The sequence below is a fragment of the Nyctibius grandis genome, chromosome 4, assembly GCF_013368605.1.
Source record: "Nyctibius grandis isolate bNycGra1 chromosome 4, bNycGra1.pri, whole genome shotgun sequence".
Lineage (NCBI taxonomy): Eukaryota > Metazoa > Chordata > Aves > Nyctibiiformes > Nyctibiidae > Nyctibius > Nyctibius grandis.
Window position 1 is genome coordinate 22352917 of NC_090661.1, and position 26676 is coordinate 22379592.

At 38.9% G+C, this 26676-nt stretch overlaps 1 protein-coding gene across 15 annotated transcripts in view; it reads left to right on the forward strand.

Annotated features, from left to right (window-relative positions):
- IFTAP (intraflagellar transport associated protein) overlaps positions 1-26676 on the forward strand; it is a 62915-nt gene that overhangs the window by 2812 nt on the left and 33427 nt on the right. For 7 of the 15 annotated variants that reach the window (XM_068398483.1, XM_068398470.1, XM_068398484.1 and 4 more), the window contains exons 3-7: positions 1410-1464; positions 9184-9285; positions 10929-11031; positions 12562-12740; positions 25962-26119. In XM_068398483.1, the coding sequence (XP_068254584.1) occupies positions 12638-12740; positions 25962-26119 (261 nt within the window). In that variant the 5' untranslated portion in view covers positions 1410-1464; positions 9184-9285; positions 10929-11031; positions 12562-12637. The remainder of the gene's footprint in view (positions 1-1409; positions 1465-9183; positions 9286-10928; positions 11032-12561; positions 12741-25961; positions 26120-26676) is intronic. The other 8 variants (XM_068398477.1, XM_068398480.1, XM_068398472.1 and 5 more) reach the window with 7 other exon arrangements.

Consider the following 26676-nt stretch of genomic DNA (forward strand, 5'->3'; position numbering starts at 1 on the left):
CCCATGTACCAGTACAAGTTGGGGACAGAGCTGTTGGAGAGCAGCGTAGGGGAAAGGGACCTGGGGGTCCTAGTGGACAACAGGATGACCATGAGCCAGCAGTGTGCCCTTGTGGCCAAGAAGGCCAATGGCATCCTGGGGTGTATTAGAAGGGGTGTGGTTAGCAGGTCGAGAGAGGTTCTCCTCCCCCTCTACTCTGCCCTGGTGAGGCCGCATCTGGAATATTGTGTCCAGTTCTGGGCCCCTCAGTTCAAGAAGGACAGGGAACTGCTAGAGAGAGTCCAGCGCAGAGCCACAAAGATGATTAAGGGAGTGGAACATCTCCCTTATGAGGAGAGGCTGAGGGAGCTGGGTCTCTTTAGCTTAGAGAAGAGGAGACTGAGGGGTGACCTCATTAATGTTTATAAATATGTAAAGGGCAAGTGTCATGAGGATGGAGCCAGGCTCTTCTCAGTGACATCCCTTGATAGGACAAGGGGCAATGGGTGCAAGCTGGAACACAGGAGGTTCCACATAAATATGAGGAAAAACTTCTTTACAGTGAGGGTGACCGAACACTGGAACAGGCTGCCCAGAGAGGTTGTGGAGTCTCCTTCTCTGGAGACATTCAAAACCCGCCTGGATGCGTTCCTGTGTGATATGGTCTAGGCAATCCTGCTCCAGCAGGGGGATTGGACTAGATGATCTTTCGAGGTCCCTTCCAATCCCTAACATTCTGTGATTCTGTGATTCTGTGATTCTGTGAACTAATGACACTGACTACAGCAAATTGCCATCAGCACATGTTCTCATGCACAGTAGGAACTGTCGTACCACATTCCTGTACTGCCTGCCTGCTCCGCTTCCTGGTATGCAAACTGCTGTGCTAAAATACGGATCTGCCATTAAAAGCTTTCAAAGGTAGGTGAGCCTGGTCAGATGTGCTTAGGCCAGAGCACATGGACAGAGTAGGCATAGCCACTGCTGAGTCTATTTCAAAAATAATCCATGGAAAAGATGTCTTATCTTTTTATACATTGTGGAATCATCCAAAGATCATGGTCAAGTTCTGTTCACTGCATAGCCAGCCTAATGCCTCTTCCCGGAAGGTGGTAGTTTTTTCTACATTTAGATTCCTTTTCAGAAATACTGCATTGTAGGTGAAGTTCAGTTACGAGTGAAATGAGTGAACCCTGTTCTGAGCATCTCAGTATACACAGCAGGTTTTGTTCTTATTATTTGCATGAAGAAAGTTTTGCCAAATTATCTACCTTCAGGTGATATGCTGAACAGGAATCTCAGCTGCTTGTTTCTTATAGCCATTCAAAAATGGTGTTGTTAGAGGAGCTTTCACTAAATTGGGTTTACTGGATTAGATTTCCCTTGTGTCTTTTGTATTGTGTTGTTCCTTAGCTGCTTTGTTTTTACAGGATCTTTAGAATCTTCCATAGAAGCTTCCATACCAGAGCTGCTACGAGCACATATGTAAGTTAGTGTTCTATATTTGTAGCACTAGTGTTCTACATTTGACTGCTGGTTTATATTTGAAGTCTAACAAGAGTATTAAAAATGGCAAACAATTTAATTGAAATGTTGGCATTCATCTTATGTTCTTACATATAATTCAAGAATCTCCAAATATGACAATTATTAGTATCCACAATGTCACAAACTATTTCCCAAATATTGAGCAGTACTCAGTTCTGAAGAGTATACTATCTGAAGAGGCTGTTGCAGATATAGAGTGGAGAAAAGACCAATGAAAATGATTAAAAGTGAGACTGATAGACACACAGAACTTGCTGGTTAAACAAACACAAACACATTTCCTCCTTGTCATCCCTTAATATTTCTTGAACTTTACATAAGCAAGCAGTTCAGTAAGTAACGGAGAGAATATTTATCCTAGATTCTCTGACAGAAGTAGCTCCTTAGGCACTTGCTGGAATTGCTTTGGCTTTCCAGGTTGTTTTGTGCTAATGATGGTGTGTTAATACAGTGTGGTTAATCTTTGGCTATGCTGATCTCCATCTCTAACCTTCCAACACCATTGATTCCTTTGGGCCAATGCTCATCTGACCCTGAGCAGCTTCAGGGAGCCTGAAAGGCAGAAATCTAACCTTATAACCAAAAAGTTTAAAGTTTTTTTTGTGGCTTTATGCTCAAAACCATGTCAGTGTGGAGTCGGATTAGCATTAGTGCCAGTGTGGAGGGAAACAGACAAATGCCTTTGTTGTGGTGCAGCAAGACAGAGGGGAAGAGACCTTATAAGAAGTAAAGATAGATAAATAGAGAAGGGTGGAGTTACATAAACAATTACCAGTTATCGTGACTTGAGTCATGCTTCATCATATTTGGTATTTTTATAAAAGATCAAGCTCCAAGGATTATACAAATAAGTAAGAATCTCAGCATTACTTTTATAAGCCCTGTATTTGAGAAGTGAACTGTAGAGATCTGAGCTAGAAGCTAACAGAAAGAAGAAAACTAATATTCTCCCCTATTTTATTTTAAAATCAGACTTATGATTTTGAGCTTTTTTTCAGTTACTAGTTGTTTGTATGGCAAGAAGAGATTACAAAGAATTCAGATTTAGATTGATTCATTGGGAGGTTTATTTACAGAAGGATCAAATGCAGAAAGAAGGTGCTTTTTAAAAGCACTTGCTAACGTAATTTGAAATGTGTTTAAGATGGAAATAGATGGACATAGTTACAATTTTATATGTGGGGTATTATTTCAGAAATGTTCACTGAGAAGTATAGGATGAATGTGTGTTACAAACAAGGGGTAGGATTCAGGCGCCTAAACATCAAGTGACATTTCATATGCCTTTGGATATTATTCTTGTATTCTAGCTTCTGCTATGGTAGGCGGCAAGTCTCCCATAGGTCCTGTGTCCTAGGTCCTAGTAAATCTAGAGTTTATAAAATGTCACTAGATTGCTATGTTTAGGCACTTGAGTCACTCCCAAACTGTATTTACTACTTATTGTTCTCTTGGACCCTATGCAGTAATTGTTCACGTATGAGCTGTGCCTGTTACCCGATTAGGCAACAAAAACATTTTAAACAGGAGAACAATGAATAATCAGTACTGTTGTTTAGTGTGATGTTTCATGTTAATATTTGTCAACATTTAAAAATACCATATTCATAATAATTTCACAGTAATTTGAATGTTATCAAATAATGAATGATTTGATCTTATGAACTGTAGCAAACCCAAAGCACCTTTCATTTACACAAAGATAAGGTATTTGAACAGCACTGATTGAAGACGGAGAGAATGGATTGCAGGATAGCGTGCAGTCTTGGTAGATGCTCATTGCTGACCATTAAATTCTGTCATTAGTTTGCAGTTATTTTTAACTTGGCATGAACACAGATTATCTAAGGTAGAATTAAATTTATTTTGCAATATTGTATATTGTTTTTTTTCTGAGTGATCTGCAGTCTCTTCCTTTGCAAAATGAAAAAGCATATTCCTGAAAAGCAAGTGCTATTCTCAAATCCTTTACAATCAAAAACATATCCAGACACCCAAAGAGCTTTGAAGTCCTCCATAAACAGGCTTAAGGAAGGAAATCTTTATATAGTATTTCTCAAAACATTTGCTAAGTGTATCAACTAAGTTTGCTTTGGGCAAAACAATAAATTAGACGTACCTGGCCGATAGGGGTATTTTGTGTCCTCCAAAATCTTTCTATGTAATTTGGATTCAAATGTGAGCACTTTGAGGAATCTTCTCTGACAGCACAGGGGGCTTGTGACCTGGAGAGACAGCCTAATGGAGGGCAATCTATCTGCTTAATTTGCAGATGTGCTCCTGAGAACTCAGTCTACTGTGGCTAACTGTCTGTGACCGTTTTTTTTTCTTTCCTCTCTTCAGATGGCACAACAATAAACCCAGCAGCCTCCAGAATCTTTAACTCTTTGCAGTAGAACCAGACCAGAGTGGCAGTAGATGTCTGTTAGTTAGATTGTAAATGTCTGCAGCGTACGCTCCTTTATAGTTTAATTTTTCACACTGCTAAACCTGTCAAGCTCATGATCTTTTTGGGAATTTTTCAGTGCTATTGGAATATAAAAATGTAATCTAAAGTAGTTTTTGACTTCAAAGAAAAAAATATTTCAATAGCTAGTAAAAGAAAGCAGCTCCTGCTGATTGGCATACTGCTGCTTTTCCCAGGAATGCTCTGCTGCAAGTGGCGCTGAAACAGAGCAAAGGAAATGACAAATGCATGCAACCCAGTGAGTGAGGTCTGACTAAAAGTCCAATTCAAAGTCCACTGAAGTAATTGGGAATGTCTTTTTTCTACTTCAGTGGCCTTCTGATCAGACCTTAAAAGACTATTAAAACTTTGCACTCTTCTGTGGCATTTTTCATCAGTTTCACAGTGCTTTTCTCCAACAAAAAATAATTAGACTCTGGGAAGTCCTCTGGGAACATATACTTTCAACAGCTAGCAGTGCTGGGGCACAGAGGATAAGCCACTTGAATAACATAGCTCAGCAATTAAACAGAAAAACCTGGAAAACAGTTCACTCTTCATGGTTCCCTGCTTTTGTTTTCCTGTCTGTACTTCACCCACTCCTGAGTTACAACATCTTCTGCATGGTATTTAGAAACATCTCATCTGCCATTTGAAACTACTGTAAAAATAGAAGTAGAAAGAGCTTGAAATGGAATTTGATCAGTACGTCAAAGCAAACATACTGAATGTTTGAGAAAATTGTCTTGAGACGTTGAGTAACTCTAATGCAGATAGGATGTGGTGACGTTTCTCATCTCAAATACAGTGACTCAAGGCTCTGTGCCCTGTAGCATCCATATGGGCCTATTACTTCTGAAACAAAGATAAAAGTAGACTGTACTGCAGAATTGAATGGTGAAGAACTTAACTTCCCCCAAATTTAAGGGCATTCAGATCACATTTATTTCTATTTTCAGTAGTGCTTAGATGATACTTGACAGCTTCTTATCCAAGTGCTTGACATAATCTGACCCTTGTTTGGGTCTGTGATCAAAGATCTACTGGCAAAAGAGATAGATACAAATGTTTAAGTGAAAAATCCAAACCCCTAGTTGTGTGTCATTTAATATTTTACATTAATTTTAGTCTCCTCCTGCCAGTTGACATGCCTTATTTTTAGAAATTCTTTTTCCAGTTACTGTGGTTGAGAAGATGGAGAACTTGAAGTTTGTTGGCAACAACATGTCTGTTTTGGATGATGACATGGTCTGTTCAAGCTGGTCTTCTGTAACTGTCAGTGACAAAACTTGCTTTGGAGGAGCTGCAGCAAGTAGCTTCACAATAATGCATCTACAAGGCAGGAAAATCATGTTCAGAACTGTCCAGGTCATAGCAAGAACAACTATGATTTGCATCCTGAATTTATTTGGCAGAGAACCCATGTGAAAATGAATAAATAGACTTTTCCTTCACAATTTCTGTTTTAATAACATTGACATAGGTAGTATGTTTTCAGCAGATTGCTGACTTATGGAAATGCTTTGTTTCACTTGATTTTCTTCCTATGCAATTAATTACTTAAACTAATATGTGGTTTACATCTTCTTCATTCCAAATAATTCCAAATTGCATTGAGATATTTCCAGGCTTTTCAACATATTTTCAGCTAGTAAAACACAGTTGTCTCTGAGCTGGAACGTAGCTGGCTCCCTGTGGGTTGCAGTAATGCACTCCAGCTCAGCAGGGAAAGGGAAGGCTGCCTTACTCATTTGTGTAGGGTTAGCCAGCCAGAATGCAAATATTCTGGATATTTAACCAGGACCCATGGGCTGAGACCTGTGAAAAAAATGGCACAGGGAGTCCAGCATCCTACAGTCTTCGGTTTTCTGTCTCATCTGAAAACATCAGTAAAGAGTATTTAACATGCGAGGGACAGGGCTTTATTCGGAGGCCTCATCTAAAACAGCTGATTGAATTCAGCTGTGCTTTGACTGCCAAATCCAGGACGGTTGCACTCAGAGGACAGTGGCTACCACGTTTTGAGGGAGTGCTTTATGCTCAGGAAACGTTACCCTTGTCATAGGCCTCCAGGTGATCTTTAAAGGGAGCAGTGCTCTTGAAGCCATTGGAAATTCATTAAAGAAATCTTCTGATCATGTACGGGACTGTCATAATAGCACTGAAATCAAACAGGATCAATGTACTTGTGTGCAATTAAAACCCTTAGATATAACCCTTAAAATCTCATATGAGCTGGGTGCAAGAGACACATGTTTTTGACCATCGCAAAGGTTGGCTCTGAGGCTCAGTAATGCACTTACGCAAACAGATGCAGCTCCCATGCACACAAATTGCTGATGCATTAAGGGTGTGCCCTTCAGGGCTCCTGCTGAAGGCTGCGGCAAACATCCAGTTGATTTAGACAGGATTAGCAGTTGTAGATCACATTGAATTGAAAGATGCTGCAGAGAACCTCATCCGAATGTTTTTGTGCTTTGTAATTGAAACTTACTCTTTTAGTTTGTTCCCATAGTTCCGTTGACCTGCACCTGCTCATGGCCAGAGCTTGCTGCCATTGGGTTTGCTCCAGGAGCTCTGCCTCCCTGCAGGTGGTCGGTAGTGGGGAGGAGGAGGGAGAAAAGTAGGGAGGATAGTAGAGCAGAGAGGGCTTTCTTTTGCAACGGTAGCTTTGCAGGTGTCTAGACAAGAAGGAAACAGTTGACTGCCTTCTGGAAAGTGGGTAACCTTCCTGTGCTGCCCCACTGAAAATGTTTTAAGTCTTTCTTGGGGCAGGAATTCCCAGAATCAATCCTTTCACTTGGCCCACTTTCCAAGTGCCATCCTGGGGTGTTTGTTAAGGTAGTGACCACAGTCCATAGCTAACAACAACCATTTATTAAGGACAGGCTCGAGTTCCATCTTTGCATGCCTCTGCACCATGGGAGCTGATGATCTGCACTCCAGGCTCCAGTTCTAGCAGTAGTGCGGGTATGAGTACCCTGGTAACACCTGCTTTTGCTAGCTTGGAGGAAGCACAGCTTTCTGGGCCATTTGTGGGTGTTTTTTTTGATGAGGCTGTGCTTTCATGGTTGCATAAACAGCTATGACAGGCTGCCAAAAGGGGCAATCCTACATCCTTCTCTTCCTCCCACTGCATGTTCCCACTGTCCTGTCGTGCAGGCACTCACGACCGAATGGCTGTAAGGCAGAACAGAAAACGTGTGCTTAAAACAGAACATATGTATTTGCTCAGTTTAGTTTCAGGTTTTATATTGGTAGTTTATTTTGTCTGGCCAAGATGGGCTGGAATGAAAAGCCAAGGGGTGAAGAGGGACAGAGGGTGGTAGTGGCCTTTTTGGGAACAGCCAGCACTTGGATAGGCTTGAACTGATTCTGACTGCAGTTGTGTGATACAGGCTTATTCTTTTTGCAAAGGTGCTACCTCATTCTTTATTGCTGTAATAATATTGTAGCAAACCCATACTCCTCTAGAGTCTTCTTGACTCACTAATGTGGTAAATGGTAGTAAGACAGCAAGGAGTGGAAATCAGGTACTTTTCCTCCAAAAGTACTATCCCTGCTCTTCAGATTGAGTTTAGTTGATAACAGTATAGGACCAGGTTCACTCATTTTGTGTGTAATTAAACCAGCTTCCCTGAGCAAGCTTTACACAAATATATGGGTACATATATTACATGGGGTGACTTCTACGGTACTGCTGTCTAGAAGGCAGATGGGGTTGTTGTGTTTTTTTGTAAGAGACAACATACTGTTACGTAGCTCCTGGAACAGGTTGGAGAGGAGACTAATGTCCTGAATCCCAGTGTGCTTTCTCATCGTCCTTAGGAGGTAGTAACCAGTCCTGGTTCTGTACTTGGTCCCTTGACAACTTACTGCACACTTAAGAGTTGCCTATACATCAGCAGTATTGGCTAACTACATGAGCGGCCAACCCACAGAGATCATTTCTGCATTGCCTTTACCAGCCCACCCCATCACTAGTGACAGCTTTTACGGTGCTGAACTACCCAGGCCAAAAGAGTCTCCAGAATCAAGGTCTTCAGTGCAGACTGATATGTAAAACCTTTATGGATGAGAGGTGTTATAGAAATGCTTGTTGCTTAGTTCTGTATTGTGAGTTGTAAGAGAGTAGGATTGCTTTTATGAGAGGTTAGTTAGATCTGAAGTATTAAAGACGCCTTTGAAAAAAGTTAGTTCTGACAGGTGTAGTTACTGTGCTAGCTCTATAGGGAAAAAAGATCAGGCATTGTCCAGTGGTAAGAGTATAAGATGTAAAAAGATTTGTGTTCAATTTGCTTTGTGCAGACATAGGTTATAAAGTCTCAAGAACAGGTGTATCTACTGATATTTTCCATGAACCAATGAGTGATCTATACATAAACATTTCTGAATATTCCTGTTTTTATTGAGACAGACTTTTGGAAGGGCAAATTCAGTGTGGAAACCTGACTTTAACCTTTGCCAGAAATGCTAGGAAAGTTTTTTTTTCCCAGAAAAATAAAATTATTAAGGTTTTAGTGAGTTTGTAGGGAGGATTAGCTTGTTGCTCTTTCCATTTAAAAATTGAGAATCTTGAATTTTCTTTCATTGCCTGTATTATATTTAAAAGAAACATAATAAAGCACTCAAAAATGCAGCATAAAACAGGAAGCCTATATTCCACCACATTTTTTTATTATTTAATAGAACTAATAACTGTGTAATTGAAGTCATGCTAATACTCACTTGACCTGCCTCTGTGATTCAATGTAGAGATTTCTGGTTTGGCTTAAACTGCTAGGAAGGAGACTGCATTTTGAGAAATAAAATTGATTTTGCACAATCGCTGATGATCAGCAAGGCTTAATGAATGATCGCCTCAAGAAACCTCATTAGAGTAACTGGGATGGATGAGCAGGAGTGAAATGCAGAAAGTATAGTTGCTGCTTGAATGCATCACTTACTGATATTTGTCTCTAAAACTATTTAGAGCTGGCATGGGGAAAGGATCAGATATCGTTACCTTACTTTCCTTGAAACCTCCAAGTTAGTTTGGTGCCTTTTGGGAAAAAGAGAGGATAAGTTTTTTATTTCAGTAGTAGTTAACTTTCTAGCAGAACAATGCAGTCATCTCATTCGTAATGAAATGTGTGTGACTGTATCCAGTTCATAAATTGTCTGTGATTCCAATCCTTTATTGTACATTTTTTTTTCTTTTTTCATGACAGTTCAAAGAAGTCATTGCCTTGAGGCTGTAAATTGGATTGCTGAAGCCTTTTACGTATGTAGAACCTACCGATTAGCTCCTTTGCAAAGATGAGAGTCTTCTGGTGAGCCTTGCTTCAGCTGTTCTCATAACAAAACTTCTCTGCAGCTGACACAGTATGGTGTTTATTTAAGAGAGACTCAGGAATAAAGTAGGTGGGAAGCAGCAGAAAACCAAAGTGAAATGAAAATGAAAAATACAAAAACCTTCATAGGTTGAGATAAGTTTCTGAACACCTCTATTGTACCATCCATCCTAACCATATGTTGAGTTTCAGGGACAGTGGATGTTCTCCAAATACCATCCTCTGTGTTTGCTTTCGTTTAGGGTGATGCAATAGCACCCTGCGGTTCTTCAAAATAATTGAGAACAGGAGAGGACAGGTAGTTCTAGCTGCCAGTCTCTCCTCTCTGTTATTTGAGTGAATTGCTGTTCTTCTGACAGAACATGGGCTTTTATTAGGACCTAGCTGTTTTTTCCTCTCCATGAGGAGATGATTCTGCAGACGTAAATAACAGCTGTGCAAGGGAAGATTAGGTCTGTGTTGGACTATCACCTCTGTAGTCCATTTTGCATTTTATTTCTTGCTTTAGATTTTTGAAGCAAAACTGTGAAGTTCTTATAAAAAGCAATGGAGGATGGATGCCAAATGACAAATGGGGCTTTCTCCTCTCTTTTCCAATTTAGGATTTATTAAAATATGAATAATTTAGTGAACTCATGTTCCAAAATATATTGTTTGGGTTTTTTTCAGAAGTAAAAGTAAGGAAATGTGGCCTATGAATTACAAGTTATTTTATTTTCTTAACCTAAGATGAATACCTTTGAGATAGTTGATAGCAGATCTCGTATACTAATGACTGTAATAACTATATTGGCTATAGGAGAGCTGCTCTGGATTTACTGCTTTGACTTGGGTAAAAATTTGGTCCATTTTCTGGTCAAAAACCTGTTAGTCTTGAGAAAGTAATCTTTTCCCATGCTTGGAATATCCAGGGAGTTTTCTCTGCTATTTTTTTTTTTTTAAGTAATACTATTTTGATGATGCTTCTCCCAGTGCGCACATATTGAAGTGCATGCTAGATGAAAATATGTAGGCTCAGAGAAATACATGTTTAAAACCTTTAGGGATAACTTCCTACCATACGTCAGGAGATTCCAGGTATTAAATGTTAGATTATATTCTAACAGTATTCAGTGCTTGCTTTTTCACGAGGCTGATGTTCAGGATTTTGCAATGGTAGTTTGACTAAAACTTTGTTAAGTTGAATTCAGCACTGCATTTCCTAGCTAACTGTAATAAGTCAAAAACTGATGCTTATCTAAAGTCTTGTTGCACTGTTGCTTCTCTACAGCTTAACCATTAGAGGATGTTAAAATCTGAAGTGAAGTTTCCCAAGTTCTGTAGGAAGTAGAGGCTGTGCAGCAGAGTAAGAATTGAGCTATAGCATTTTGCTAACACCTGGTCTGGATGCTTAATCTCAGGCTGGTGACCTGGTGGCTGTAGAACATGGCATTCACTGAGAAAGCTGCTCTTCAGCTTGGTTAAGAATACAACTGTTCCCCCAAATTGCTTATCAATTTTCTAGCTTCTTAGAGCATTTTAGAGTAAAGGAATATAAGCTTTATTGCCAGCTCTCCTCTGATTTGTTTGTAAGTCATTTAAACTCTTGGTGACTCAGTTTTTTTGTCTGTTATTTGGAATAGTATTTGTTTGCTCTTCCTCATGCGACTGTGGTGAAGTTTATTTCATTAGTGTTTATAAAGGACTTGGAGATCCTAGACGCCAGATGCCAAAGAGAAACAAAAGGTTATTATTACCATTTTCTTGATTAAATATATGTATTTTTTTTTTGACACTAGCCTTACAAATCACTGCAGTCTTGCATATAATGAAATTTACCTCAAATGATGACTGTAATAACGGAACAATAATGAGGAATAGAAGACATTGCTTCCCTCTGAAACCACCGTAATTTGCATAAACCACTCTGAGAGTCTGGTAAATTATATTCTGCTTGGTCAGTCCACAGATAGATTAATATTGGTTTGCTTTTTGTAAAACGTTAGAAAACTTAAACTTTAGGTCTTACGCGTGTGCGTGTGTTTTTATACCTTCAGAACATTAGTCTTCTTTACAAGCTGGCAATCCAACGAAATTAGAGTTTGACATTAGAAATCATGCTTTGTTTTCCTGCTGGGCTCTGAACAATTCTTGTTCAATCTTATTTAACTTTAAAATCAGGTTGGCAGCCTTTCCTTAGTGTTGTTGATTTGAAGTTTTGCTGAAGAATTAGACTTTCATTCCCAAAAGTCACTTCTTAATACTGTGGTAAATCAAGAGAAGAAACATGGGAACAGATGAAAATCAAGCACTTAGTGTATAATGCATTCTTCCATCTTTTTCACATTTATATATGCAACTGATCATTTACTTTTTTAGTTAAGTTGCCACTGTGTGAGACAATGTGCCAGTTACGTATGTCCATGTCCACACCTGTGTTTTTCTCCTTCTAGTAATCTGGTCCTATGTGTATAAAAAATCAGTAATATTATTAACTATTTAGCATCACACAGCTGTTAAAATGCATTTACACAGCTTTTATAAGTGAGGGACAAGGTTAACTTCAGCATACTTCACTGAGAGCTGTTTCAGGGCCATTACTTCCCTTAGAGTCTAGTGAAGTGCTGAAGATGGGCTGGAAAGCTGTTGCTGTGTGACTGAAGAGTGGAGCTTTCAAGTGCAGAAAAGCCTCTGTGGGGTTCCTTCAGCTCTCAGCATTTGTTCCCTTCTTGAGAGTGGTCCTTGCCTTCCTACATGGCTGCCCAGTTCCATCATACCCTCTCCATCCTGTGTGCTGTCTCAGCATACACACACCCCCCTCATAATGATTTAACAAGCCCTCCAAAATCTGGGTTTAGTGGCTTTGATGGTACAGTGAGCAGTGCACCTGCAGAATGATGGATTCAGTCCAAGTTTTGAATGTACAGGTGTCCCAGTTGTTAAATTCAACAGACTAGTGAGTGGTGTCACTGTTTCTGCAAAGAAGGCAGGGGTTGTAAGACTGACCAACTTAAAATGAGGGGGAATGAACACCACTGAGAGAGGTTGGCACTTCTGTGGGCCGTATTACCTGAGGACATAAATTTCAGGCATAGATGATCAGAGTCTCTCCCTTTGCACTTGAAATTACGATGTCCACTTGAATTTTGGGGGAAATGTTGTGTAAAGTCCCACTGACAAGATCAGAACTTCACAAGGAGAGAAGAAAAATTTGACATTCTGGTGCTTGTCTATGTGAATTAGGGAGTCTTCAATTAATTTATTCTCTGTCTACAGATGCACACAGCTCCTTTCTATTGCAGAAGCAGCCTACTAAAGCAAATATACCTGTTTGACTGTCAAGGTGTGGATCATGGGAGAACAACTGTTAAACAACAGCATCCTTGATCAATTTATTAATAGCCATGAGCAGTCATATGAAGAGTTTCTACATACATTCACTTATCTTTTGAAAGGTATGTAACTTCCCAAATCTCCCGTTATAAATGGCAGCCGGAAGGGAAGCTAAAAATAGAAGCAGTAGTATTTAGTATTGCTCTGCTACTTACTTGCTTTGTGACCTTAGGCAAATCCTCGTGATGCTTTTGTTTCTCCTATCAGCAGTGGGATCCCTAAGGACAACTTTCCTTAGCATGGTTCACAGGCTGCTAAGGTAGGTTTCTACAGGTGTTTAACCATGTTTTGCTTGCTTTAGGAAGGTGGGGGAGCATGCACTGTTTGGAAGGATAGGCTTTTCCTAAGTATGTCCTGCGTCATTTTGCTAGAGAAGTTTCCATAAAAGAAGAAGAGCCTAAGGAAAGTACTTTTAAGAATACAAGATGGCCTAAGATTAGGGGTGTACAATTTGGATACTTTCACAGATTTACTAACACTGGCTTGCTGAGCTATGCTGTCGTGTGTGCCAAGCTAACAAACAACTTGGATGAAGGCACATCAGGAGATCAGATTAGGATGATTAGTTTGAAAAGGTCTCATGCTCTGCAGATGAAATGAGAGGTGGGGCTTAACCTTGATCTGAGCATTGCTGAATTACAGGCAGTTCAGATCTGGATACAAATTCTGTAGCTCAGGTTCATTTCTTCTGGCCATGTTAAGTCAGATGCCGTAAAAATAAATGTGAGCTACATATTACTCACAATTCTTTTTACCACAGCTTTGCGCTAAAAATGATGTCCTCATCTTATTGCAGAAGCGTTGTATTTTTGCAGTTACAGCATGTGGTATGCTCCATTGATTGGCACTCAGAAGTCTGTCCTGTCCTTGTCCTTCAGGCAGAACTGTCAGTCACAGGCACTGAGCAGAAAACCAGAGGGGGAGTCAAAGCTGCCGTAGAAATAATCTTGTGGCAACCTTCTCTCTCCTCCCAATAAAAAATAGAAGAGAAAGGAGACACTGGGGGATGAGATAAGAGGATTGAAAATTAGGTTCTGGTCTTTATGTATGATTGATACACTGGGGATAGCTTCTATCTTAGAAGGATGCTGCATATCGTGATGCTACTTGTAAAAAGCCTCAGCGTGTATTTTAGTCACTTTCATTGACTATAGTATCTGCCCCTAAAAATGTATAAAAGGTAGAGCTTTAGCTGAATCAAATGCTTCGGAATGCGGTTTCCTATGCTGGTATAAACAAAACAGCTCAGCTTGTTTTCCTCCCACCTTCGTTTTCTTTTAAAAATACCCAAAGGTGCTGGTTTGCATTATAAATTAATGACCTGCAAAAATTCCACTTAAAGCACAAGGCATTTTAGCATCAGAACAGTGCAAAATACTTTGTAAAATATCACATTCTTAGTTTCTTAATTTTGCATTTGAAAAATAGTCATTTGGCTTTAGTTTTTTTTTAAAAAAGCAACTGTGATAGCTTAATAACACTATCTGCTAAAATCTTCTATTTTCTGTATGAGTTCAGGTATTTACTGTGGGGATATATTTGTTGTTACTGTCAAGTAAAATCTGACCATTTTCAGATTACCTTTCTGAATTTGGCCTGATAATGGTGTTGATCTACGCACTAAATCTTTGTACAATGAGCATTAATGTCAGAATTTTCAGTCCTTCTTAGTTAGATATGGAGATAGCTATTTATATACACAAATAACCAAGCCCACTCAGTTGTGTGTGTAAATATATAGGAGTTCTTTAAAAAAAATTATTGAAAAACATCACCATCTGATAGATTTTTGACTGTCGTAATATTGGAAACAGAAGACACACATAAAACTAATTGTATCCCACTGATTTAGCAGGGTACGATATTTATATAAGGTGATTTTCACTTGTGCATGAATTTGTATTAGCTCTCTAGTTGGGATTGCAAGGATATTTTCACCAGGAGTTTCTACGTTATTTTTGAAAGCATCTCATCAAAATCTCATTTCCTAACTAATGTTTATTTTTTCATCAGTTAAAATTACACACAGTGAAATTGAAAAGAATATACCTTGAGTACAAAAACCCAAGCATCCTTGACTGTTCTGGCCTATCTAAAAAGGACACTTTGAAGCTGTAAATGTCAGCCTGGAGTAACACCCTGTTAGCACATTAGGCTCTTAGTTTTCCTATGTACAGCATCCAAAGTATGTGTTTTGTCAAAAGGATAATATTAACAAAATAAATAGATAGGTGAAAGGTCTGGTGAACCCCTGGGAATATAATTTAGTAGTTAGAGCACAAGTCCAGAAAGATGAAATTTTTCGTGCTCCCTCTAGGACTTTGCAGAAGTTTTCAGAATCTGGAAAAAAATGACCACCCTTTTGCAAATCCAAAGCAAAGATATTGGTAAGAGGAGTAATTTTATTAGTAATTTATTTTAATACATTCATTTGTGCTGCTCTTAGAATCACTGAACCCACTTATGCCAAGTTACGTATTTAGTTTTGTGAGAGTGTTCTTTTAGCTTTGAGTATAAAAGCAATCTGATAATAAAACAGCTTTTGCTTTGAGGTTGTACAACTCCACTATATTTTTTAAGTCCAAAGAAAAAATCTTAGGAGTGATTTCTTGACTGTGCAGTTGAAGAAGCCTCAGAAGAGTTGGATTTACAAAGGAATTGGTGACAGAATTCTGTAGATGTGGTCAATGAGTGGTCTTCTCAGAACTAAACATTTTCTAGAACAACTTTGGACAAAATCTCATGGGAATAGACCCAATCCCTGATTTTTCAAAAAGGTGCCACACAGGGCAAGAGGCTCTTTTCAAATCTTAGGATGAGTGATTGAAATCTGGGTGGAGAGAACTATGATGTCCAAAATTAGAAGGCAACATCTGCTCATTTTTCTAAACTCAGAGGAAGACTGGGAAATTCACTGGACCATAAAAGGTCTCCTTTGATCTTCTACAAAAAATACAGAAAAAAAAAAAAAAAAAAAAAAGTCCAAGCTTCAAATTTTTCATCTAGATTTTAAATTAGTCCTCTCCCACCTCTAAAAATATGAGATCCTGGATCAGTCAACTGCATAAAAAATGCTGCCATGAATAAAATTGTTATCCAAACTCAAGTTTAGATTAATATTTTTTTCATAGTCCTGGGCAGTTGACCATGGGGATTAAATTCAGTCCATTCTTGCAGTTAATTTTGCTCTATTTCATATACCTCACACCGCCTGGCAGTGCACTGAAGTCTTAGTTAGGACTTTGATCAGACCCATCTCTAAGCAAACTGAACCTTGAATATATAGTTTGTAGGCTCAGTGCTGTTGTTTTGATGCTTCTGTGCTGAGCAAGCTGTTAAGTGGAGGAAGTTGGAAAGTGGCTGACTACTTCTCTGCTTCCAGGTGGCATTCAAGAGCCATATTCTGTGTTGTGATCAGATTAATTTAATTCCCCAGTGAAAGCTGAGCGATGTATTTAGTTCACAGTCCATTTGACGGTAGCTCTCTGCTTCCTTTTTTCGTTAACCACATTTAGGAAAAACAACTTTAAACTTCCTACATAAGTGTCAGTGGAGGCACTTTACAAATGTGAGTCTTAACAGCAGAGTGCATAGCAGAAAACTACGTAAGAAATGACAGTAAATTCACTCTAATTTTAAAAATGGACCAGCAGGACAATGCTAACCCAAGAGAAACTTGCAGCCTTCTTCCTATGAGTGGATTTGCCAACAAAAGCAACTAAGGAGTTCAATAAAACTAATTAAATTAATCTGTCATCCCCAGGAAATTTAAACAGGCATGAAATAGGGAAACAGCGTCAATTCAGAGCTTTTTATTGATGTGTTGTGCCGGATCATTGGAAAGAATTGGTTGGGAGAAAAAATTTGCAATTTTCTATTGATCATAAATTTGGTAGCTATCTCTATGTAACCTTCATTCAATATAGTATAAAATCAAATATCATACGGAGCCCCTAAATGTAGGAAAAAAACAGACACAGAGATGCAAAAATAATAGATTATTTTTGAAATAATAATAGCTGATCTGTTTTATGGATATTTATTGTCCTTAGACCTCAGTGTTATTTGCCATGCAAAGTACTTAATCTCCATTGTATAGACAGAAAAAATGAGGAATAAAGAGGGGAAATAACTAGTGTTCCTTTGCACAGTAGCTCACTGGCAGCACCAGATAAGGACAGAGGCACTCAGACTCCTGGAAACTTTGGCAGCGCTTGAACAATAGTGCTTCCCTGGTAGCAGTTCTTTGTTCTTTTCTGTGAAATTCTTTATTACTAAACAATTTCTAAAGATTGTTTCAGCTGGAAAAAAAAATATTTTCATTCTGTTGCATAACTTAGATTTTCTAGAATGTAGAAAAGGGAAGTATTTAATAATTTTGCTGTTGATACTTTGATACGCGTTCCATCCTAGGGTGGCATATTAACTATGCTTGAATTCTGTAGTACTATAAAAAGCAGTAACACAGAATGAACTCTTGCTCTAGCTCATCACCTTGCCTTGAAAGGCATCGAAGTGTGCTAAGTGCAGCTGTTGACTAAGTTTCATGTCATTGCAGTGAGGTGAGGAAGTACTTTTAGCCCTCTTTTCCAGATGTGGAAATGACACAAAACAAATAATGTCAGAGATCAGAGCCATATAGTGTCTCAACAGGACAATCAGAAACAGAAATCAAGTGATGTCACTTCCAGTTTAGTGATGACCTCTTTACAGAATTGTGTGCTTTTCTGTGTCCAGTGTAAAATCACATAGAAATGCCTAATTTCAAGAAAGTAAGTATTTGCCTTTAAAAAAAAATTGGGCCTTTTTGAAGATGCTGTAACTCTTGGACTCTCTGACATTTTATTAATTTCTTCCCACCTGCTGTAATCTTTTTATGCTATTATTTGTTAAGAAAGCAATACTTTGTATGGAGATATCAGATGCTTTTAATTATATACAATTCACTTGTTTCTTACAGTGCTTATCTGCTTACCTCCTAGTGCTGAATTCTTCTAGAATGCAAATACACGGAAGGTTTTAAAAATCAATTCTGTCTTGATTTATTAGTATATCACCTGTTCTTTTAAAGTGCTCCCAACATATGTATTTAATGTAGTTTCCTTGTGCTGAGGATGAATTTAAGAATGTGTGGTTGTTTTGACTATAAAAAAGAAAGAAAAAAAGCACGTGTAACAAACACAGTGCTTATTTAACTAATAAATACATTCTGTTTCTTTTAGCTAAGGTTCAAAGTATAGCTCAGTGTAGCCAAGACTCAGAAGTGTGGACTTCCTGTACACTGAAATAGAATTCTTCCATTTCTTACTGTCTAATTTAAAGCTCTTCTTAAACTATCCTTCAAACACAATTTCTGAAATGTAACACTATTTCCATTCTGCAAAGGACAGTGTAGATTTTCTGAAGCTACTGAAAGCAGACCCACCTTTATCAACTTCTGGAAAAAGTCTTCCAGCTTTTATATCCTGGTACACTGTCAAATTACAGTTGCAAAATACTATCAATTGTATAGCCTGTGCCTTTACGAAGCTGTTTTTTCCCCCACCGCAAACACTCTTTATTGTTAGAACTAGAAATCTGATCTAGTATGTTGGCATTGCTTGGTAGTGATAGATACCACTTGATCCCTGGGTAGATACTAAGAGGCATAGCTCCCTTAATAAGACTCTGCTGGTTAATATCAGCTGAGCATCTACTCTAAGATTTCTGTCATGGTTTTCTGAATTTTTTAAACATCATTTTTCATCATCATCTGTTGGAAGCAGCAGGATTTTGCTCATGGCAGGCTGCTGAAATGGTTAAGTGTACATTTGCCTTCTTGTTTAACTGACTGCATTATAATATTCAAATGACGAAGGTATCCGGCAACAGCACTGTTGAACCGTGGAAGATAATACATATTTTTAAATGATCAGCTGGGGTGAATGTGATATAAACAGGAAATATTGCCCCTTTTCTAACACTGACATTATCTAAAGCACAACAGAGACATAGATATTGGTACAGATAAACACTACATAAAACCAGAACATATAGGTTCGATTAAGGAAAAAGGGAGTGATACTGATACAGTAAAAGAAGAGTTAAACTTCTGAAAATTAAGAGCTGAGTTAGTTTTTGAAGAAGTATTGCTGTAAATTAAGGTAAAGCAGGTGTGTGTGAGTGGCTGAAATATATTTGAGAGTAACAGTCATTCATCTTTCCCCTGAAGAAGCGCATACAACAAAAAGTCCTTTCTTGTCTGATTTTTAAAAATACTAGAGTAAGGGAAGAATACAAAAATGGCCGTCAAAAGTAATAATTGGGACTTAAGAATTTACCCTTTTAAGTCACAAATGGTCCCATTGAAGTTACTTGTCCCAGTCCATGAAATATGTATTTATCGTAGCAGAGGACATGGTGTAGTGAAATTTCCTTAGGAAGGTGTCATTATTGAGAAATGAATCAAGCTCGTATTATGGATTATAGTAGAAGCTGACCTTTTTTGAAGGGAAAAAAAAAGGTAAACAACACTTTTTTCTGATTATTTGTCATTTAATCAGGGTAAGATCAAAGAGATTAGGGGAAAAGGCTGCACTAGCTGAATCTGAGTTCTGGTGTAAAAAGGAAAGAATTCCATAGGCATGAGTGAGTTACACTAGGAAAACACTGCAGTGAAGGAAAGGGGATTCAGCAGCAAAAATACCCTTGTTGGAAGTGAAGTGTAGGAACGGAAGACCACAATGTTTGACATATTGGACTTTCAAGATGAGTTACAAATATTAATTTGCACACTTAGGCAAGTAAGTTGTTATTTTCTCTGCTATATAGATCAAGTTACTTTGACAGAAGAGTTCTGCTTGCTCAGTGCTACTGTGAGATCACTGTCATCGAAATTAGTAAGGGTTATGGTTGACTAAGATTGGACTGGGACTTTAGGAATTCAGATAGCTAGGGGATTGACAATTCAGATGCTGAAGGTTGGCAGATATGAAAATAGTATCTATGGAACATCCACTGCCTTTTTGGGTAGCGGCGGGAGGCTAGGCAGGATGCCTTAAGACTCTTAAAACAGCACTACATAATGAAGTTTAGGTGCCTGAATTGCACCTGGATTGCTCTTACTTATGGAGAGGCATATAGAACCCCAATACTGAAATCCTCCAGGTACTTACTGTATGGGATGCTTGGGCTTTTTGTCATAAGTTGGACAAACTGCATTGATTTACAGAGATTTATGCATTTAAAAACATGGAACCAGGAAGATAGCTCAAGAATGTAAATCAGAGCACATTTTCTAGGCTAAGTAACTTTAAAATAAAACACTACATTCTATTCTTAGCTGGGCACTATACAATCAGAGGGAGGCTGCAAGTTTTGATTGCGTTACTGCAGAAAATCTGGGAGCTGGTTTGATTGAAGAAGTAGAAGACTAAAAATTATTGTCCCAACAAATTGGATTTTCAGCCTTGAAATTTGTTTTTTCCTCTTACAGCTTGGCATTTAGGGTAAATGAACTCAGCACTATACAACGGTTTACATAGTTGCAAATAGGTAAATACAGGTACTTCTACAGTATGTTACGGTCTTTTGAACGTTTCAAAGTGACATTTTATGGAAACATTTCAGTGACAGGGTTTGTTCTTGTTTTAAAATGTGGCTGTTTGCTGATGATGTGTTTGAAGAATGGAGATAGTGATTGAATGTGAAATTTGTACTCATGACCTCTGTGTAAGAAAGATAGTTATCATGCTACTATGAATAAAATTATTTTTTGTTCAGGAGTCCTGCACAAAGCCACTGTATTATTTGAATACCAGGTTTTCCATCAAAGCATAACTTGGACGGGATTTAAGGGATTCACAAGCCTTCTGCTGGCCCTCAGTCCAGCATTTTGAGCACAAAGCAGCAAATAGGAACTTACAATAGTAGCTGTGCTGTATTTTTTTTTTAATAGTTAAAGGGGCCTGTTTCTCATTCTCACCCATTTTTTTGTTTTTGGAATGAATTCACTGAATTGAAAAAAGGTGGGAAGTACCTAGTAGTTTGTATTGTTTTGTCCAGTGTATTATCCCAAACCAGATTTTCTACAGGTTATGATTGCTGCATCTGGTCTGGCTTTGAAATGTTTCAAACCGTAAGACCTTTATCATTCTTCTGGGGCTACTATTTCATCTGACAGATTTCACTGACAGAAAGTTTTTCCTGATAATCCTGGTAGCACTCTTCTCTGGCCTTGTGATTAGTGACTCCATTATTCTTTGAAACATGTGGGTGATCAGTGGACATTTTCAAAAGATTCCTTTCCAGATTGGAAGACAAAGAGAATTTTAAACAATATAGATGATCGATAGATAGCAGGAGAGAAAAAAAGTTGTCGAGCTGGATATACTTTCTGATAGATGTGTGTTTCTGAAGTCTGCAACATACTTTTCAGTGACACAGAATTATGATGGGTACGACTCTTGAGAGACTCAGATTTTATTTTCTAGAGACCTAAGATGGCTTGTTATTTCATCGGTACGGTACTGACAACGGAATTTCTAAAAAGCAAGACTGAAAAACTCTGTAGTGTATTTATGTGAATCTTTCCATCATTTCAGCTTCCTTCTTCTGCTACTTTTTTTTTGTGTTTGTATCCCTTATTTTGGACTTTTGTCGCATGTTGTAAAGGCCAGTGTTGTACATCTGGGTCTTGGCAGGTTGAGAACTGTGACTGTGAACAATGAATCAGTTATCACGTAGTTAGAGGGAAGGCAGAGTGATCCACTTGCTGGCTTGAATGTGATCCTTCCTTCTTCCCCTTCTCTTTCAAAAGTAAGGACAGAAATAGTTGAAATTCAGAACACTGTCAAAGGAATACAGCTGTGATATTTCTCTGCAGATTGTAGTTTCTTTACATTTAGAGCAATTTATGTGTGTTGTTTTTAATAGTATTTTTTAAGATCATGACTGTTATTGCTTCAAGAGAGCCAGTTACGTGATGCATGCATTGAGAAACTGTATGTATCAGTAGTTACTTTGGACATCTGAAGGTGGATCTTACTCTCCCTGAGGGACTGTGCTTGAGGCTAGCAAGGTAATGTTTGATTCACATGCCCCCCTCCAATTTATGTGGCATAGCGTCGTTATGCACATGGTTGCATTTCAGTGTTCGCGAGAGGGCACGGAGTAAATGCACGCAGACCAATATGATCATTAAGCAGATCTCGTTTATTTTCGTATCTGAGGGTACATTTATACTATTCTATTTTTGTGCACGCTCCGTGTACGTGTCATTTCTGTTATGATTGGTTAGTATGCTTTGTTCACACACCTCTATATTAGTTCTGATTGGCTTATGCTAAAAAGCTATATCTTGCAGGTGCAGCATTCTTTCTTATTTTTCAACTTCCCCCATATCTTGTTGGTCTCATAGCCAAGGCCCTTGTTCTGTATTATGATTGGCTAGTTCATTACCACCCCATTACCACCCCCTGGACGTGCCTGGACATAGCTCGTTCAGTAGCTCGTTCCCACCATTGTCCCGTGGGAACCCCACAGTTGCATAGCTGTTATTCTGTCCACAGCATGCATTTCACAACTGCTTTGGGTTGCTTAGACTTTTTTCTTTTCCTTCTGAATTTTTCTTCACTTGCAGTCATGAATCTAGTATCACATTGCAGTTGTGAATGTTTCATCAAATGTAATGCTTAATATTCTATAACCCAATAACTCTGCAATGGTCTTAACCAGAAAAAAGTTTCTGACAGCAGTTTATGACAGATCTCTTAGGAGAAGGGATAGTGCTTCTAGCTGTAGTCTGGGATTGGTAAATGGCACATAAATACTATGAGTGCACTTTATTTCTTATTAGCTCATTTAATCTGTTTAGCTTTTTAACTGTGACAATAGCTCAGCTGTCCAGAAAATGTGTAACCTAATGAAATACGTTTTTCAGCTCATGTGTACTGTCTAATTATAACTGCCCAACTATGTGTCATAGGTCTTTTGCTGCTAAAAGTGGTGTTATTTTATTTGAAGAATTCAGAACCTATATTTTGGAGAAGGATGATCTGGTTTATATCCCAGAAGAATGACCACAGTGGTATCCAAGATAGGCATGGGCTTGTGCAGGAGTATCATGTTTATTCAGAGCCTATTGGCTATATAAATTATGTTGCTGGTCATTCCAGTTGATGATGCCCGTAAGAGATTGCCTGTATGTACTGCTGTTTCTAAATACTGTTTTAGGAAAGTACTTGCTAAAAAAGCAGGGAGAAGCCAGATGTCGTATCAAGAGGCCTGGGATTTAGGAATTATTCAGAAGATCCATCTGTGGTCTGAGCATTAAAATCTGTTTGCTAGATTGCTCTAGTCTGGTGCAATTTACTTTCTATGAACTGTGACTCTTACGAGTGTGGACTTCAGGTTATGCTCAGACTGCTGGCCCTTTCTGTGTGTGGTAGTAACTGCAGCACAGAGCTGTCCCTGGGGATTAATAGCTCTTTGGTGGATGGCTCACTCTAGTAACCCCAAGGGCATCATTAAAACTCTCCACAAGAATTACTTCAATGCCTCTAACATATAATTATGCTTTAGAAACGCACTGCAGTGTTCTTATTGTTACAAAGTTGATTTCACAGAATCACAGAATCACAGAATCACAGAATGTTAGGGATTGGAAGGGACCTCGAAAGATCATCTAGTCCAATCCCCCTGCCGGGGCAGGATTGCCTAGACCATATCACACAGGAACGCGTCCAGGCGGGTTTTGAATGTCTCCAGAGAAGGAGACTCCACAACCTCTCTGGGCAGCCTGTTCCAGTGTTCAGTCACCCTTACAGTAAAGAAGTTTTTCCTCAAATTTAAGTGGAACCTCCTGTGCTCCAGCTTGCACCCATTGCCCCTTGTCCTGTCAAGGGATGTCACTGAGAAGAGCCTGGCTCCATCCTCTTGACACTTGCCCTTTACATATTTATAAACATTAATGAGGTCACCCCTCAGTCTCCTCTTCTCTAAGCTAAAGAGACCCAGCTCCCTCAGCCTCTCCTCATAAGGGAGATGTTCCACCCCCTTAATCATCTTTGTGGCTCTGCGCTGGACTCTCTCTAGCAGTTCCCTGTCCTTCTTGAACTGAGGGGCCCAGAACTGGACACAATACTCCAGATGCGGCCTCACCAGGGCAGAGTAGAGGGGGAGGAGAACCTCTCTCGACCTGCTAACCACACCCCTTCTAATACACCCCAGGATGCCATTGGCCTTCTTGGCCACAAGGGCACACTGCTGGCTCATGGTCATCCTGTTGTCCACTAGGACCCCCAGGTCCCTTTCCCCTACACTGCTCTCCAACAGCTCTGTCCCCAACTTGTACTGATTTTTCAAACTAAACCCAAGAAGCTCTGTTAAATGAGCATCTATTTTTCTTTAAGAACATGTGATGTGAAGTTCATTTGAATTGATTGTCCTATAGCCGCTCCATATTTGATAATGCAACTTTTAAAATAAAAAGTCCTGCATTTTTGTATTGTCCATGGTTAATATATTTTTTTGCCATGTTGTAGGAAAAAAACCTATTCAGCGTGGGTTTGGAATTCCATACTTCCATTCACATACTTGTCCTGATCTGTAATCAGCTCCTAGATCCAGTCTGTACTGTTGAGATTTCGTTTGATGATCACCTAGTTGTATCCTAATTCTGCTGGCTGCTCCATGTCCCATGGACCTGGCTGGTAGGACAGTCAGAAGCACTAATAGCTGTCTTAACTTTGCTTTTGTTGTCCAAGGAGTTGTTAAAGGTCTGAAAGAAGTCAGAAGCTATCATTGAAAGACAGCTCTGTTTCTGAATACTTCTCTATTTTCAGTGAGGGTGCAATTAGCCACTATTGATATATAAAATAAACATGAGAGAAGTTATTCCAATCTTCTGTTAATGCACTGGTGAAACATTTTTCCAGTCTGTCTTTCAAGACCACAGGAATCCCGTAAGGGCACAAAACCTGCTTGCACATCTGTATTTAATCTTTAATCTCAGGACCTAGACTTCTGGCAATTAAATATCACTGGTGTACTGCTGTTTGTTAGTCTGATACCAATAAAAGAATATTTACTCTCAAAGTTTTCCCACCCAATAAGATTGCTGATATAGGGAGGAAATCAAATCGGTAATAAGCTTAAGTCAAGAGCATACTATAGTTGTTAAACACTGAAACCAGCAGTGAAACAAATCAGCTCAAATGAGGTATTTTACTAACTAAAGATAAAGAGGCTAGATTATAGGACCTGTCAGTGCATCTCATCACATGGTCCTGGACTGCTGGAGATCCTGGTGGTGGTGCATGCCATGGACACCCAAGAGCTCTGTGGGTGCTGGCCCTGGGTGGACTCACAGGCAGTATCAGTATCAGCTCTGATGAGAACTGCCAATGCTCACTTCTGTACTAGACAGCATGGGCGTTTGGTCTAATGGTTGTGAGGTTCACACATGGGGCACATGTTTGGGCTGATAGCATAAACGGGGTAATACCAAGATATTTAGGTAGAAAGTACAAGAACTATAGCGGTTTTGGACCAGATCTTCACTGTACTATGATCAAAATCAGAGTCCTTTCTTGTACTTGATAAGAAGGTATACCATCAGTTAGGTATGTGAACGAATATGTGCACTGGTACTGCTTAAGATATCAAGTGATTTTGTGAGCATAGATCTCTCATAAGCACAGTTGCTTGAATTTAGAACTAGACACGTAAGTGTTGGGAGTGTGTGTTGGTGAATGAGGGGGGTGGTTCTGGTTTTAATTCTAAAAATGTACATCTAAAATAGCTCTACTGAGTGCATGGAGTTGCTATGGGGTTTATAGTGGTGTTGCAAAGAAGAGATTCTCTTCATATGTGCTAGTGTTTGCAGTGCGAGATGAAGGCATGGGCACAAATGCTACGTGCCATTTTGTGCAGCATTCAGAAAGCATTTAAACAAAGTTTTTAAATAAAAGCTAGGGTGTAACCTTACTTACTGTTTTGCTTTTTTGGTATTCTCAGCTCTCGGGTTGTTTTATCAAGTTTTCTGTATGTTGCATAAGCTTTTGAGACAATGAATTATTCAGTGTTGAGGAACAGGTGATACTCTGCACTTGAAGTTCAAACTGCATATTGGGTTTTATGATAAAGGTTGCAAAATACATATATATGATGCACATGGAAGCTCTGAGCATGAGAGAGAAAGTGAATGTGTGAAATAAGTCAATATTAGATCTAATGAAATTCACGTTTTTCTTTTTCTTGGATAGTGCATTATGTTATCTGATCTGGTGTGATTCTCCTTGCAGAGGAAGAGGGGAAGACAATTCAAGGAAGTAAAGTGGACTCCCTAAGAAAGAAGTTTTCTAATTCTGAATTATCAAACAGAAATAAACAGGATGGCTCACCTGCAAGAAGCAAAGAAATGTGGGTGTCTCTTCCACCGCAGATGCCAAATGAGAATGAGGTAATGAGTTAACATTTGTCCATGTGGACAAGCACCACATTCAAACAGAAGAAAACAGGGGGAGATATACTGTCCAAATGTTAGAAGCTAGTGGTATTTATCCCATCCGAGGCAAATATTTAAAATACTGCCTAAGTGTGTAATGCTTACAGAGGCACCTGCAGGACTCACGCTTGGCAGTGGCATTTGCTCTACTGAAGAGCTGCCATAATCTGACTAATAAATAAGGTGCCCTTCAAGGACCTTTGTAATGCTTTCACTGCAGACTGCAGTTAACAGTAGAGATTGTCAAAAAGGAAAAAGTCTTGAGAGTATGGATGCCAGCATGCACAGATTTATTTTGTTTCTTGGGGATTTTAGCAAGTACTGAATTCTAGGTTACTGAAGCTAGATTGCTTCAGCTACATCAAGTAAACAGTAGGCAGGCTAGAGGCATTTTTAATCTTATGAAGCATATAAGATTGGGGATTTAATATGTAGGGACAGGAAAACAGCAGACATCATCTGGAGAGAGCAAGTTGGAAATCTGAGTCCAGTTGTTAAGAACTTCTGCCCTC